This window comes from Phyllobates terribilis, unplaced genomic scaffold, assembly GCF_046119375.1.
Source record: "Phyllobates terribilis strain yellow unplaced genomic scaffold, ASM4611937v1 Scaffold_4__5_contigs__length_816908805, whole genome shotgun sequence".
NCBI classification, from domain to species: Eukaryota; Metazoa; Chordata; class Amphibia; order Anura; family Dendrobatidae; genus Phyllobates; species Phyllobates terribilis.
Window position 1 is genome coordinate 301645308 of NW_027362764.1, and position 16260 is coordinate 301661567.

At 48.3% G+C, this 16260-nt stretch overlaps 1 protein-coding gene across 1 annotated transcript in view; it reads left to right on the forward strand.

The window, feature by feature from the left end:
* Positions 1-14240: 14240 nt before the first annotated feature.
* IGFBP3 (insulin like growth factor binding protein 3) overlaps positions 14241-16260 on the forward strand; it is a 39150-nt gene continuing 37130 nt past the window's right edge. Inside the window, exons 1-2 of the mRNA XM_073678351.1 lie at positions 14241-14516; positions 14596-15009. Coding sequence (XP_073534452.1) covers positions 14664-15009 — 346 coding nt within the window. The 5' untranslated portion in view covers positions 14241-14516; positions 14596-14663. The remainder of the gene's footprint in view (positions 14517-14595; positions 15010-16260) is intronic.

Here is a 16260-nt window from a genome sequence, read left to right on the forward strand (position 1 = left end):
AGTACTAAGGACTGGGAGGAAAATGGGACACCTCCTAACAGAAATAGTAGCAGACAGACAAACAAACAAAATATATAGAACACTGAGGTCCGTAGACCAAGCAAACTAACAGAGTTAGATACAGAGCACAGGCTAGCTAGAAAGTAGTTATACAATGAAGTCCAGCAAAGCCAGAAGGGCGGAGCAGGATTAAATAGGCCAACAAGGTCATGTGACCAGCAAAGGAAAAAAACTAAGAGCAAGGTTCTAACACCTGGAGTGCACCTTAAGTAACCACTGAACAAAAACCTGTTTGGCGTGACCAGAAAAATCCTTGAATTTCCCATTGACTTCCATTATACTCATTACTAGGGTCGAGCACCCAAGCATTACGATTAGCTCGACTCGAATAACAAGCATCCGAACATTTTAGTGCTCGCTCATCACTAATTGTTACCCCTTTATAAATTACTTGTGAGGCCACATGTAGAATATGGGATCCTGTTTTGGGCCCACATTTTAAAAAGGATATTCAGAAGTTAGAGTCAGTTCAAAGGCAGGCAACTAGATTATTACAAGGGATGAAAGGCCTCTCATACAGTATGATATGTTGGAAAGGTTGGGCTTGTTTAGCTTAGAAAAAAAGATACCTTAGAGAAAATCTCATTTAAATTTATAAATACACAAGCTATTGAACCCGTTCTACGCACGGGTGGCGAGTATTTTTATTGGTATATGGTCTCCCATGCTGGTATGCGCTGCCCCTCTTCTGTCCCCACCATCCTATCCTCGTATGCATGGCACTCTTCATCCCCATCCTGGAATGCATGGCACCCCTCATCCCCATCCTGGAATGCATGGCACCCCTCATCTCCAATCCTGGTAAGCATGGCACCCCTCACCCCCAATCCTGGTATGCATGGCACCCCTCATCCTGGCATGCATGGCTCCCTCATACCCCATCCTGGTATGCATGGCACCCCTCACCCCCATCCTGGTATGCATGGTACCCCTCATCCCCAATCCTGGTATGCATGGCACCCCTCACCCCCATCCTGGTATGCATGGCACTCCTCATCCCTATCCTGGTATGTGTGGTACCCCATCCCTCATCCCTATCCTGGTATGTATGGTATCCGTCATCCTGGTATGGATGGTACCCCTCATCCCTATCCTGCTATGCATGGCACCCCATCCCTCATCCTGGTATGCATGGTATCCCTCATTCTTATCCTAGTATGCATGGCACCCCTCATCCCTATCCTGGTATGCATGGCCCCCTCATCCCCAATCCTGGTATGTATGACACCCCTCATCCCCAATCCTGGTATGCATGACACCCCTCATCCCCAATCCTGGCATGCATGGCTCCCTCATACCCAATCCTGGTATGCATGGTACCCCTCACCTCCATCCTGGTATGCATGGCACCCCTCACCCCCAATCCTGGTATGCATGGCACCCTTCACCCCCATCCTGGTATGCATGGCACGCCTCATCCTTATCTTGGTATGCATGATGACCCATCCCTCACCACTATCTGGTATGTATGGTACCCCTCATCCTGGTATAGATGGCACCCCTCACCCCCAATCCTGGTATGCATGGCAGCCCTCACCCCCAATCCTGGTATGCATGGCACTCCTCATCCTTATCCTGGTATGCATGATAACCCACCCCTCATCCCTATCCTGGTATGCATGGCACCCCATCTCTCATCCTGGTATGCATGGTACCCCTCATTCCTATCCTGGTATGCATGGCACCCCTCATCCCTATCCTGGTATGCATGGCCCCCTCATCCCCAATCCTGGTATGCATGGAACCCCTCATCCCTATCATGGTATGCATGGCCCCCTCATCCTCAATCCTGGTATGTATGGCACCCCTCTTTCCCAATCCGGGTATGCATGGTAGCCCTCACCCCCAATCCTGGTATGCATGGCACTCCTCATCCTTATCCTGGTATGCATGATAACCCACCCCTCATCCCTATCCTGGTATGCATGGCACCCCATCTCTCATCCTGGTATGCATGGTACCCCTCATTCCTATCCTGGTATGCATGGCACCCCTCATCCCTATCCTGGTATGCATGGCACCCTCATCCCCAATCCTGGTATGCATGGAACCCCTCATCCCTATCCTGGAATGCATGGCCCCCTCATCCTCAATCCTGGTATGTATGGCACCCCTCATCCCCAATCCTGGTATGCATGGCACCCCTCATCCCCAATCCTGGTATGCATGGCACCCCTCATCCCCAATCCTGGTATGCATGGCTCCCTCATACCCAATCCTGGTATGAATGGCACCCTTCACCTCCATCCTGGTATGCATTGCACCCCTCATCCAAAATCCTGGTATGCATGGCACCCCTCACCCCCATCCTGGTATGCATGGCACGCCTCATCCCTATCCTGGTATGCATGATAACCCATTCCTCATCCCTATCCTGGTATGTATGGTACCCCTCATCCTGGTATGGATGGTACCCCTCATCCCTCTCCTGGTATGCATGCCACCCCATCCCTCATCCTGGTATGCATGGCACCCCTCATCCCTATCCTGGTATGCATGGCCCCCTCATCCCCAATCCTGGTATGCATGGCACCTCTCATCCACAATCCTGGTATGCATGGCACCCCTCATCCCCAATCCTGGTATGCATGGCACCCCTCATTCCCAATCCTGGTATGCATGGCACCCCTCATCCCCACCAATCCTGGTATGCATGGAACCCCTCATCACCAATCCTTGTATGCATGGCACCCCTCATCCCCAATCCTGGTATGCATGGCACCCCTCATTCCAAATCTGGTATACATTTCACCCCTCATCCAAATCCTGGTATGCATGGCACCTCATCTCTCATCCTGGTATGCATGGCCGCCTCATTCCAAATCTGGTATACATGGCACCCCTCATCCCCAATCCTAGTATACATTGCACCCCTCATCCCAATTCTGGTATGTATGGCCTCCTCATCCCAGAAACCTGGCATGCATGGCACCCAATCCCTCATCCTGGTATGCATGGCACCCCTCATCCCCAATCCTGGTATGTATGGCTCTCTCATCCCTATCCTGGTATGCATTGCACTCCATTCCTTATCCTGGTATTCATGGTACCCCTCATCCCTATTCTGGTATGTATGGTACCCATCATCCCTATTCTGGTATGCATGGTACCCCTCATCCTGGTATGCATGGCACCCCATTCCTCATCCTGGTATGTATGGTATCCCTCATCCCTATTCTGGTATGCATGGCACCCCTCACCCCCAAATCCTGGTATGCATGGCACCCCTCACCCCCCAATCCTGGTATGCATGGTCCCCTCACCCCCCAATCCTGGTATGCATGGTCCCCTCACCCCCCAATCCTGGTATGCATGATCACCTCACCCCCCAATCCTGGTATGTGTGGTACCCCTCATACTGGTATGCATGGTCCCTTCATCCCCCAATCCTGATATGCATGGCACCCCTCATCCCCCAATCCTGGTATTTATGGCACCCCTCATCCCCCATTCCTGGTATGCATGGCACCCCTCATCCCCCAATCCTGGTATGAATGGCACCCCTCATCCCCCAATCCGTGTATGCATGGCACCCCTGATCCCCCAATCCTGGTATGCATGGCACCCCTCATCCCCCAATCCTGGTATGCATGGCACCCCTCACCCTTCAATCCTGGTATGCATGGTCCCCTCACCCCCCAATCCTGGTATGCACGGTCCACTCACCCCCCAATCCTGGTATGCGTGGTCCCCTCACCACCAATCCTGGTATGTGTGGTACCCCTTATCCTGGTATGCAAGGTCCCCTCACCTGCCAATCCTGGTATGCATGGCACCCCTCATCCCCCAATCCTGATATGCATGGCCCCCTCACCCCCAATCCTAGTATGTGTGGTAACACTCATCCTGGTATGCATGGCACCACATTCCTCATCCTGGTATGCATGGTCCCCCTCATCCTGCAATTCTGGTATGCATGGTTCCCTCACCCCCCAATCCTGGTATGCATGGCACCCCTCACCCCCCAATCCTGGTATGCATGGCACCCCTCACCCCACAAACCTTTCTATGCATGGTACCTCTCATCCCCCCAATCCTGGTATGCTTGGTACCCCATATCCCCCAATCCTGGTATGTGTGGCCCCCTCACCCCCCAATCCTGGTATGTATGGCCCCCTCATCCCCCAATCCTGGTATGTGTGGCCCCCTCACCTCCCAATCCTGGTATGTATGGCACCCCTCATCCCTTTCACGCTGCACACATACAAAAAAATAAACTCTTATACTCACCTTTCTTCCCTGTGCTGTGTCCTGTTCTGCCAGAGGCCGGGGGAGGAGTGTGGCGCCGGAGTATGCGCATGCCCATACCGCGCTGTTCGGCGCCATTTTGCTGAAGACATACTGCAAATGTGTCTTTAGTAAAATGGCGCCGGATAGCGCTATGCGCATGCGCCAATTCCGACGCCTTACTCCAGCCCCGATCTCTGGCGAAAAGAGGCTCCGTGGCAACGCTCCTCACGGTCAGGTAAGTATTTAAGTATGGCACCGGAGATCGCGGAATGCGTTCAGTGTCTACGCATACCGTGATCTCCGGCACCATACACACTCCTCTTACCTGTAACGGCTCCATGCGTGCTTCTGTCTGGAGCCAGACTGTGCAGGCGTGTCGCGCTTGCACAGTCTATAAAGGCTTCAGACAGAGACACGCATCTCCCGTTATATTATAGATGTGTGGTCAGTACAAAGGACTGTCACATGACATATTCTTTCCAAAGACCATGGGACACTCATTTCCGGTGGAAGAAAGACGATTCTGGCAGCTAAATAGGAAAGGATTCTTTACAGTCAAAGCAGTCAGACTGTGGAATGCACTACAACAAGCAGTAGTAACGGCAGACACTATAACAGTTTTAAAATAGGGCTGGATGTTTTCCTCAATATACATAACATTGTGTGTTATAGTTAAATTAATGACAAAATGTACAATTGGTAGAGAGAAGTTGAATTTGATGGGCCTAGATCTTTTTTTAACCTATGTAACTATGTAATGGAAATAGGTTCTGAGTTGGACAACATGGCTCTCAGGAACAGGTTCAGACTAAGCGGGTTCTACAGTATGTTCAGAGTCTAACAGAATTGATTCAGGAAAAGATTCAGGAATAGGTTCAAGGACTTGAAAAATAACTAGCAGGGACTCCCCCCATACAGGGGAGCGTGTCTTACTGACTGCCTGTACGCAAACTGCATACTCTCACAAGCAACACCGGAGAATCCTGAAAGTGCACATTGCGCATGGAGGAAGGATGAAGAAGTCTGCAGTCACAGAGATTGACTGAAGACTTTTTTCAGAAGACCAGACAACCCCTTTAATGAAATGTGATCAGCTACGTAAGTGTAAACAGAGACTGTCGGTGTCTAGTAATTAATGTCTTGGCAGTATTTAATATAATCTATGAAGTATAAGTGATCAAATATGTCTTTTTCAAAGAGTTTGCTTATGATATATAGTTTTTCAGTGGATAGTTGGATTTGAGAAAGCCTATACAATACTTGATATATAGTATATAGCCATTGAGTTTTTACAACAAATGGTTATGAGCAGTTAGGATTTAATAAAATAAGTAACATGTATCATTTTAGGCCTTCTATTTTTCTTGAATCATTTATGAGAACACTTCCCTAGTCTGCATCTGGTGATGTCATCTCAAGTGTTAAAACTCCCATGTCTAAGTCAATGGGTAACTTGCCAGGTCTTGCCCTCATCAGGTAGGCGAGTGTACAGTTGGTGGAGTTCACCGGGATGTGGTTATATAGGTCTACCAAATCCGGTAACTTCTCTGGCCACAGGCTACTCTCTTCAAGGGGCAGCGTCTTCAACAGGTCTATTACTACCTGGTTCATTTTCTCGCATAACCCGTTGGTCTGGGGATGATACGGCATCATCCTTATTTTCTTGCAGCCGTACAAGTTACAGAATTCCTGAAACACTTCTGCTTCAAAGGCTGTGCCTCGGTCGGTAAGCACTTGTTCAGGGTAACCGTGCGGGCGACAAAAGTGTTGTTGAAACGCTTTGGCTGCCGTCTAAGCCATCTGATCCTTCACTGGCACTACTACCAGGAACCGGGAGTAGTGGTCTACTATGGTGAGAGTGTAGACATAGCCTGACCGGCTTGGGGCTAGCTTCACGTGGTCCAAAGCTACCAGTTCAAGCGGTTGTTTGGTGACTATGGGCTGCAGGGGAGCCCTCTGGCTATCATGTTCTTTCCGTCTCAGGTAGCATGGATCACATTCTTGACACCATCTCTCGATTGCTTTCCTCATGCCAACCCAGTAGAATCGCTCACGTAGCAGGACTTCCAACTTCTTCCACCCGAAGTGTCCTGCTCCATCATGGAACGCCTCTAAGACCATTAGCGCATGCCGCTTCGGGACTACCACCTGCCAGACCAGTTCGTGTGTCCAGGAGTTGATTCTTATTCGACACAGATTTCCCTCGTAGATGAACAGCTTGCCTTTCTCCTTCCACAACTGTTGGGTCTCCTGTGGAGCATCTGGACCAGGGTGCGAGTCACCTTGTGTCAGCAACTCCTTTACTAGGTGGACAACCAGGTCGCTATCCTGCGTCTCTGCCCATCCATGGTGGGGGAATGGGTTAAACGTGGCCTCTCTGTTGGCGGAGCGCTTGTCCCTCACACAGTGGGAGCACTGGGTCACCCCGTGACGATGGAAAGCCAGTAGCTCTATCTCCTCCAGCTCTTCTGGGTTTTCTCCCCCATCTGGCAAGTTGGGCATCCTGGACAGCGCATCAGCATCAGCGTTTTTATGCCCCGCCCAATACTTGATGGTAAACTCGCAGTTGGACAGCTGGGCCATCCATCGCTGCTCCAGCACACCTAGCTTCGCCGTTTCAAGGTGGGTCAGTGGACTATTGTCTGTGAAAATGGTAAACTTCACTGAAGCCAGGTAGTGTTTGAAGCGCTCTGTTACAGCCCAGACTATGGCTAAAAACTCCAACTTGAAGGAACTATAGTTGTCGGGGTTCCTTTCCGTGGGACGGAGCTTCCGGCTGGAGTAGGCAATCACTCTCTCTCTGCCCTGCTGTACCTGGGACAGCACCGCTCCCAATCCCATAGAGTATAAAGGGTTGGCCATAGTCGAGGTATGCCAGGACTTCGTCTCCCGTAAGAGCCACCTTCAGTCAAGTGAAGGATTCTTCTTCTTTTTTACCCCACTTGAAAGGAGGATTCGGGTTCTTGGCCTTCTTGGACTGGCCCACTAATAGGTCCTGCATGGGTGCAGCTATCTTGGTGAAACCCTTAATGAATCTTCTGTAGTAGCCTACCAGCCCGAGGAACTGCCGCACTTCCTTGATAGTGAAGGGTCTTGGCCAGTCCTCGATTAGGTGACTTTTTCAGGGTCTGGTGCTACACCTTCGGCGCTTACCACATGGCCTAGGTACTGCACCTTGGGCTTCAACAGGTGGCACTTGGACGGCTTTAATTTCAGGCCAAAACCGGAGAAGGCCTCAAACACCTCGGCCAGGTGCTCCAGGTGGTCTTCGTACATCTTTTAGTAGACGATTACATCGTCCAGGTATAGCAGAACGGTTTCGAAGTTTTTGTGTCCTAGGCAACACTCCATTAACCGATGGAATGTTCCCGGGGTGTTGCGGAGCCCGAATGGCATTCAGTTAAACTCGCAGAGGCCCATTGGTGTCGCAAATGCGGTCTTCTTTCTGTCCGCCTCTGCTACGGAACTTGCCAATACCCACTGGTGAGATCTAAAGTGGAGAAATAGTTAGTGGATCTCAGTGCAGCTAATGATTCTTCAATTCTGGGTAATGGGTAGGCGTCCTTATGTGTAATGCGGTTAATCTGCCTTTAATCAACACACATCCTCATTGTACCATCTTTTTTTCTAACGAGGACTTAGAAACCAGGGGCTACAACTATCTCTGATCACCCCAGCCTCCTTCATCTCCCGTAACATTCCCTCAGCCAGGTCCTGGGTTTCTGTTGGCGTACTAGTATGCTGCTCTGCAGGCGAGAAGGATCGTTTACCTGGCGGTTCCGGATCGGGGCCTCCTGCTTCCCCTCGGCTTACGTCAAATGACGTGATTATACAGTTCAGTAAAGTCTATGGCACACAGTACCCGGTTATACCAGGCTACGACAATCCTGTTTGTGATGACAAAAATGACGCGCCCCCTAGGACCGTGGGGTACTCGCCACCGGGTCGGTTGGTTCCTTGGGATTGTCACGGGGGCTTGAACCGGTCCGGGACCCTAGGTGGTCATTAAAAAGCAAGGACAGTTTGTTTAGGGTAAAAGTTTTGTGACGCCACCAGTGGTATGCGGCTATAGGTGGCCGCCGCTGCTGAAAGAGACTGCTGGGGCCGTTGGTGATGCAGCTGGGATGGATTTTCTCCCCACTGGTAGGGCCACCGACACGGTTCACACAGGGGGGCTGTGGATGTTGGGGCGTAGGACCGAGGGTGCAGACAATGATCAGACGACACAAGAATGGCGGCTTTCTCTACCTTTACTTGAGGTTTGATAGTGTAGAACGGGGCACTGGTAACAGAAGATAATACAGATCCGGGCGGCCTAGAAGCAATTTGGGGATCCACCTCGCCAGGTGAAGTTGTAGGCCTTCCTTCTGTGCTGTCCTCTTTGGCCCTGCTGCCTAAAGCTATGCTGCGGCCCTCTTTCCTGAGCAATCGTTTAATCCTTGCCAGTATGTCAGGCAACTCGAGCCTTTTTCAGATGTCGCTCCTTCATGGCGGCTCCAGGCTCTAGTATGCTGCTGAGCTACCGGGTGTTTGGTGGGGCCAGGAGACCTGCAGTCTCCTGCCCTCCGGATTTAGCTTCCATGACTTCAGTACCCGAACAACCACGGACTCCGGTGTTCGGTTTCTCTCGCTTTTCTCTGGTGTGAGCTTGGTCACAGCTCCCCTCCCCAGGTTCTCCCTCATTGCTCTCCTGTCTCCAACTGCCTTTTCTCACTCCAACCAATTTTTCTAAACCCAGCCTCCAGGCTCCAATTTAAAGGGGAAACTCCCCTGAAACCGGGTTAGAGCTCCCCCTTCTGGTCTGGAGCCAGGAAATGTGTTGGATTCTGGTGTTACCTGATAAGGGAACCCCTCCTTGCTTCTAGGCATGGCATCACCCCCTGTGAGGGAGGCAATGCCAATGTGGCAACCGGACTCCTGGGGTGCCACATTTGTTCAGTAAATGCACTCAATACTTGGTCGCGGCTCCTTTTGCATCAATTACTGCATCAATGCGGCGTGGCATGGGGGCGATCAGCCTGTGGCACTGCTGAGCTGTTATGGAAGCCCAGGTTCCTCTGATAGCAGCCTTCAGCTCATCTGCATTGTTGGGTCTGGTGTCTCTCATCTTCCTCTTAACAATACCACACAGATTCTCTGTGGGGTTAACGTCAGGCGAGTTTGCTGGCCAATCAAGCACAGTGATACTGTTGTTTTTAAACCAGGTATTGGTACTTTTGGCAGTGTGGACAGGTGCCAAGTCCTGCTGGAGAATGAAATTTCCATCTCTAAAAAGCTTGTCGGCAGAGGGACGCATGAAGTGCTCTAAAATTTCCTGGTAGACGGCTGCGCTGACTTTGGTCTTGATAAAACACAGTGGACCTACACCAGCAGATGACATGGCTCCCCAAAACATCACTGATTGTGGAAACCTCACACTAGACCTCAAGCAGCTTGGATTGTGGCCTCTCCACTCTTCCTCCAGACCTTGATTTCTAAATGAAAATTGGAACTCTGGGACCTTGTGGAGAGCGTCAATGACAGCCTTCTGGACATCTGTCAAGTCAGCAGTCTTCCCCATGATTGTGGAGCCTACTGAAACAGACTAAGGGACCTTTTTAAATGCTTAGGAAGCCTTTGCAACTGTTTTTTATTAATTATTTTAATTTACTGAGATAATGACTTTTGTGTTTTCATTGTCTGTAAGTCATAATCATCAACATTAACAGAAATAAACGCTTGAAATAGATCACTCTGTTTGTAATGACTCTATATAATATATGAGTTTCACTTTTTGTATTGATGAACTGAAATCAATTAACTTTATGATGATATTCTAATTTTGTGAGATGCACCTGTATCTGTCTATCCATCTGATGTCTATCTGGAGATAGCTGCTAAAACAAGGAACCAAAGATGTCTGAGCAGAAAATTCTGCAACTGTCAGAAGTTGCTATGGTCTGGGCCAGATTCAGTAAAAAGGAAATAGGATGTTTACAATCAGGTACACGTCACATGTGAATCACTGGATATCTGTTATAGTAAGGCCTTGTGTTACCTGTGTTGTGACATTCCTCTATTATTCCTCCTGGAAATATATAAATAAAGCCTGACTTACAAGCACATATTTTGTAATGCAACTGATAGATTTTTTGTGTAGCTGTCCCTCTAAAGATAGATCAAGAGCATTGACAGATCCTAGCTAACTTTATGTATTCTGCGTATGACTGGGTCTGATCAGAATGGCATTGTCTTGTACAGTTTGTGGTGTGATAATAATCCGTGAACTGCAAGTGTGATTTCATTATAGGACAAGGTATTTCTACGTTCCACTTTTATTTTCCTTTTTGTGTTGATGATGTGCTTTTTATACTTAGGGAAATGATAAATAGAAAGGGCTCCTGCAACAATGCAAAAATTTGTTTCAGGATGCATTTGACATCACTATTCTTCCTTTATATTATAATATTCTAATTCCTATTCTATTCTAATATTTTGCTTGTTAATTTACCGTATGTATTCCAATATATTTTTATTACTTGAAACAAAAAATAAAGATGGCAAAACTAAAAAAAAAGTAACACTCCACAAAAATCTTTTAGAAGCTAGCCTTTTGAAGTTTTTGAGTGCACAACTTCATTAGTTTTACAAAAGCATAGTACAGTCTTTAAGTAAGTAGTAATTCACATAGATTATAAATGCACGAGAGTTGACAAATATAAATCCAATTAGCACACGGTCTACATGTATATGTTTGATGTATTAATGTGGTGTGACTATAGATCGACAGTCTACCTGTAGCCACCAGAACTGTAATATGAATATAATGAAATCCATTGTTATCTAACTGCAAGTCTTTTGTAATACAACAATTTATAAGCAATAATGTAGGTGGTTTTGCTAGACACTTAAATACTGAGCTCCACAGTGTGCCTGAATGATCCCCTTCTTTGCAGAATTTTACTGTAATGAGCTAAACAAAATACACTCAGTCTGAAGAAGTTAATCAATACCTTCTTTGTAGATTGAGTGCAGCATTATCAAGATGAAAAGTAGCAAAAAGGCGACCCCTATAGGCAACATATATCCTGCATGCACTGAGATCCATGCTAGAATCTGTGACTACACAATGTGAACACTACTTCATACCGAAATATGAACATTAGGTACTACAAAATATTTTTCTTACATATACAGCAACAGTGTTGTGTTGTATTCACAGCTGACTCTTACATTGCCTAGCAAGGGGGAAATTAAGATTGTTCCCAGAAAGGTTTTATTTATTATTTTTTGGTTTAGGAAAAGATTTTTGTTTTCCTTTTGCAGTCTGCATGGACAGACAGATTAGATCTGTGCTATCTCAAAACTGTTGTAAGGCTGTGTGCCCACAATGCGTTTTTTAAGCGTTTCCGCAGTAGCAAAAAAGCTGCAGAAACGCTTAAAAAACGCTTGGTAGAAAGCCTGCCATGTTCCCCAAGGATAATCCACATGTGCTGTGCACATGCTGCGGAAATTTCCGCTGCGGGTTATCATTGCGGAAAAAAACGCAGCACTACCAATTATTTTGCGGAAGCACTGCGTTTTCGCCGCCATTGACTTGCATTGGACCGCATGACCTCCGCATCACTGCATCTGTAGATGCGGAATCCATGCGTTTCAATGTGCGGATGGTACCCGGATCTGGAGGACAGGAGACTCTCCTCCAGACCCGGGTACCATAGAAACTGTGAAAAAAAGAATAAAATAAAAAATAAATATGATACTTACCTTCTGATGTCCCCCGGTCTCCTTGTCTTCACTTGCCGACAGATCGCGGTGGACTGAAGGACCAGCGCTGACATCATTTAGTCATGTGACGGTAGGTCCTTCAGTGTACCGCGAGCTGCCGGCAAGCTGAGACGCATCGAATCAAGACTCCAGGGGCCGTCAGAAGGTAAGTATAGATTTATTTTTTATTTTTTGACATTCTCTCGGTCACACTATATAAATCCATGCTGTTTGCATGGATTTATACAATGTGACCAAGTTGTCAAGTACTTTCCAAGTGATACTAATATCGCTTGGAACGCGCTTGTCAACCCGCATGCGGAAATGCATGTGAAGAACGCTTCACTTCCGCATGTCCCTGGCAGGAGAAACGCATGTACAATCCACATGTACAATCCGCATGTGTTTTTTCTGCCAGGGAGATGCAGAAACGCTCAGGAAAAATTCCGGAGCATTTCTGCATCGTGGACACATAGCCTCTGAGCATTACTGATGGTTGTGAAGCAACTGCAGAGATATAGGTTGCAGACTGCAGGGCAAGACTATAAATGAGCACATTAATGGCACAGAATTCATCGTGTTACTGATGTAGCAGGTATATTAGGTTTATTTTCATAGATCACCTAAGGCCAAGCACTGGGTGTCAATGCTGCCCCATTCATTCAATCTTTAAAAAAAATAAACACTATGCAAGGCTAAGTTCACACAAGCGTATAAAAAAAGGCAGTTTCATCCAAGAATTTTTTCCCAATTGTCATCCGTGTACAATCCATGTTTTTCTCAGCAGTTATTAATCATTTACATGACCATTTACAATATGCCATGTTACAGAATTGCAATGTATCTGTAACAATCGGATGTTGTACTGTGGCTCTAAATGGCATCAGATTTTTTTTAAACACCGATTGACTTGAATGGGCGAATCACATCCGATTTATGGAGGAAACTAGTGCATGATGCATCTAAATCATGACAAAGACTTGCTAAAGTTAAAACGCGTAGATCGAGCTGTAGTGTGTTGGTGTGGTTTGTCCTACTCAGGATTAATTTAAAGGAATCAATAAAGGAAGATACGTTTACTTTATATTATCGCCAGACATTTTCTCTTTTTCCCTGTGCATTTGCCCGACCCGAACCAGGGCGTCTCCGTGCGATAAAATTCTCAACAAAGGAGCGCTTTATTCATCGGTGAGCTGACTCTCATTTTTCCCTTTCCAATTCTTGGTATATTAAATAACATTGGTAGAAGTTCTGGCTGTTTTTTCACGGACAGCACTCGGACTAAAAATACGGTTGTGTGAACAAGCCCTAATAGTGTAGCTTTTGGTAATAAGGAAATAGTATTTGTTTCTAATATCACATACATATACGTGACTAAGCAATGTCCATATATCTCTGTGGAGAATAACTGCTCAGACTTATATTCATCAACATGAAAGCAGCTTTTAGAAATGATTTGCAAGGAAATAAAAATATTCCATTTGCAACAGCTATTAATCCTGTGGATAGGTATAAGTGGGATTGTGAAACCCCCACAGTCACGCCTGCAGTGACCCCGTGGATAGGTATAAGTGGGATTGTGAAACCCCCACAGTCACGCCTGCAGTGCTCCCGTGGATAGGTATAAGTGGGATTGTGAAACCCCCACAGTCACGCCTGCAGTGCTCCCGTGGATAGGTATAAGTGGGATTGTGAAACCCCCACAGTCACGCCTGCAGTGCTCCCGTGGATAGGTATAAGTGGGATTGTGAGATCCCCGCAATCATGCCTGCAGTGATCCTGCAGATAGGTATAAGTGGGATTGTGAGACCCCCACAGTCACGCCTGCAGCGATCCTGCGGATGGGTATAAGTGGGATTGTGAGACCCCGCAGTCATGCTGTATGCCCCAGCACACTAGTTACATGGCAGTGCCCCATGACTTGCCCTGGATTTTGGCACTATACATAGGGTGAAGTAGGAAAGTTGGCATAGGACGCAGGCACTATGGGCATGTGGGGCACACTGAGGGCTCCTGACCCTACATGGTGCCAGTGTGACACGTTCACTAACTGCTTGCACTTCCCCAGCACATATGTGTGAGACAAAAGGAGCCAGTGCCCTCTGCTGCGCCGCATTAATGGGTGTTCTCTGAGGTGCACAGGAACACAAATCAGATTCCGAGACTCCCCTTCTCCTCCTCCTCCCGTTACACCGAAACCTGGATTGCGCCTGGCCGCCTGCTCTCACGGCCGGACGTTATAGACTATTCATGTGTCGGGGCGTGTCTGCAGCTCCCTCTCTATATAGCCAGAACTTGAATGAGAGAACCGATGGGGACTAGAACCTGGTAAGGGGCAAGTAGCAGCAGGCCTAGGGGGTAACGGCTGTGCACTGTGGGGCGGACACACGCGACTGCCGGGAGAGACAGCTGATCACGTGACACCCGGGACTTTGTATGTGGAGCCGCAACATGTGCCTGTGACGGAGCGCTGCAGCCAGGTGAGTACCTGCCGCCGGCACCGGACCTGCGGAGCCCGGCATGTGTGGCTCTAACCTCCCGTCCTCTCTGTCCCCGCAGCTCCTGGAATCCGAACCTCTCGCTAGTAGTTGCCTTCACCTCTGCACTTGGCCGCCACTTTGGCCACTATGCTGCCCGTGCTGTGTGTAGCGGTGCTGGTGCTGTGCCTGAGCCGGCTGGCGGGGGCGGTGGGGCCGGTAGTCCAGTGCGAACCCTGCGACTCCAAAGCCCTGGAACAGTGCAAGCCCCTGAGTCCCGACTGTGCAGAATTCGTCCAAGAGCCCCTGTGCGGCTGCTGCTGGACCTGTGCCCTGCCCGAGGGCAGCCAGTGCGGGGTGTACAGCCACAAGTGCGGCTCCGGGCTCCAGTGCAGACCGGGACCCGAGGAGCCCAAACCACTGCACGCCCTGCTGATGGGCCGGGGGGTCTGCGCCAATGTCACCGCCGCCACAGACCAGCCTCACCCGCCGGGAGGTAAGTGATGCCGGCGACAACTGCGCCCGTGCCATCAGCCGGCTCCACATCCGTGTGGGTGTGTGGGCCGATCCCTACCACCAGGTGAAATAATAGAATATTTATATATATACATTTATAATGTGTGACCGACGAGATGGCATATTCTCCCCTGCCCTCCATCGCCCGTCCTGTGGAGCTGATGAGAGGAGTCCAGCATGTCCCCTGCCTTCTCCATCAGTCCCGGTGACCAGGGTGCTGGACTCCAGCAGTCATACCTTTCTCTATTCTGCTGATAGGTCTAGGACTTTGTGGGCCATCTTCTTTAAGGTCCTTTCTGTATGACTGCTTATCATGTGCACCCCGGAAACCACAGTGTGATCGCCATGTTATGTGTTTGTGATCTCACAAATATCCATCCATTGTATCTTGTACATTAACCACACACAAGCAATCGCGGACCCTCACACCCTACTTAATGCCAGCGCAGATGTCATTCAGGTTTATGATATAATCTTATTTGAGATTGCTTGTGATCTGTCACCATGGAGCCCTAGTCTGGTAGTCTCTTTCAGAAAATCTTGCTCCCTGGGCTTAGTTTGTTACTACAAAAAAACATAAAATGATTGCGTCACCATCCCCAGGTCCAGTGTTCTGTCTTTGGCTACGTCCCATGGGCAGTGCAGCGGCTCTACCGTGTAGATGCTGCGCCCTCGCACTGAGCTCACTAACTGGCTGCTGCATTGAGCTCTACAGCCAATACCGAACACTAGTAGCGGTGCCACAGAGCCCGCGCTGGGGATGGGGAGTAAAGTGCAGGTTTTTTTGTTTAATAACACACTGCAGCCGGGACCAGGATTTTCTGAAATGGACAACCCCTTTAAAGAGTATTTGGTACTTCTGAGGAAAAACAGAAAAAGTAACACTGTATGGAATTTGAAGACGTCTTACAATTCATGTCTGTAGTAAATCTGATTTCCCTCCTGTGACAGCATTGCAGCTTTTACTTTCATTTTCCAAGAGGGACTAGAAAATCTGTAGCGATTCTTTACTCCAAGAGAGACCAACTGTGAGGCAGCTGATCCCATACAGCATCTGTGTGCTAGGGATCGGGGCTGGGATCAGGCTGGGTTTATGGTGAACTTATCAAGTCACTTCTGTCCCATGTAATAGAGTGAACCCGTCTGCCCAATTTACTCAAACATTCTCCAAAGGTGAAGTGCAAGTGTGTTGAATTCATTAATTTATTCTGATAAGCTGCGCATTTAAATA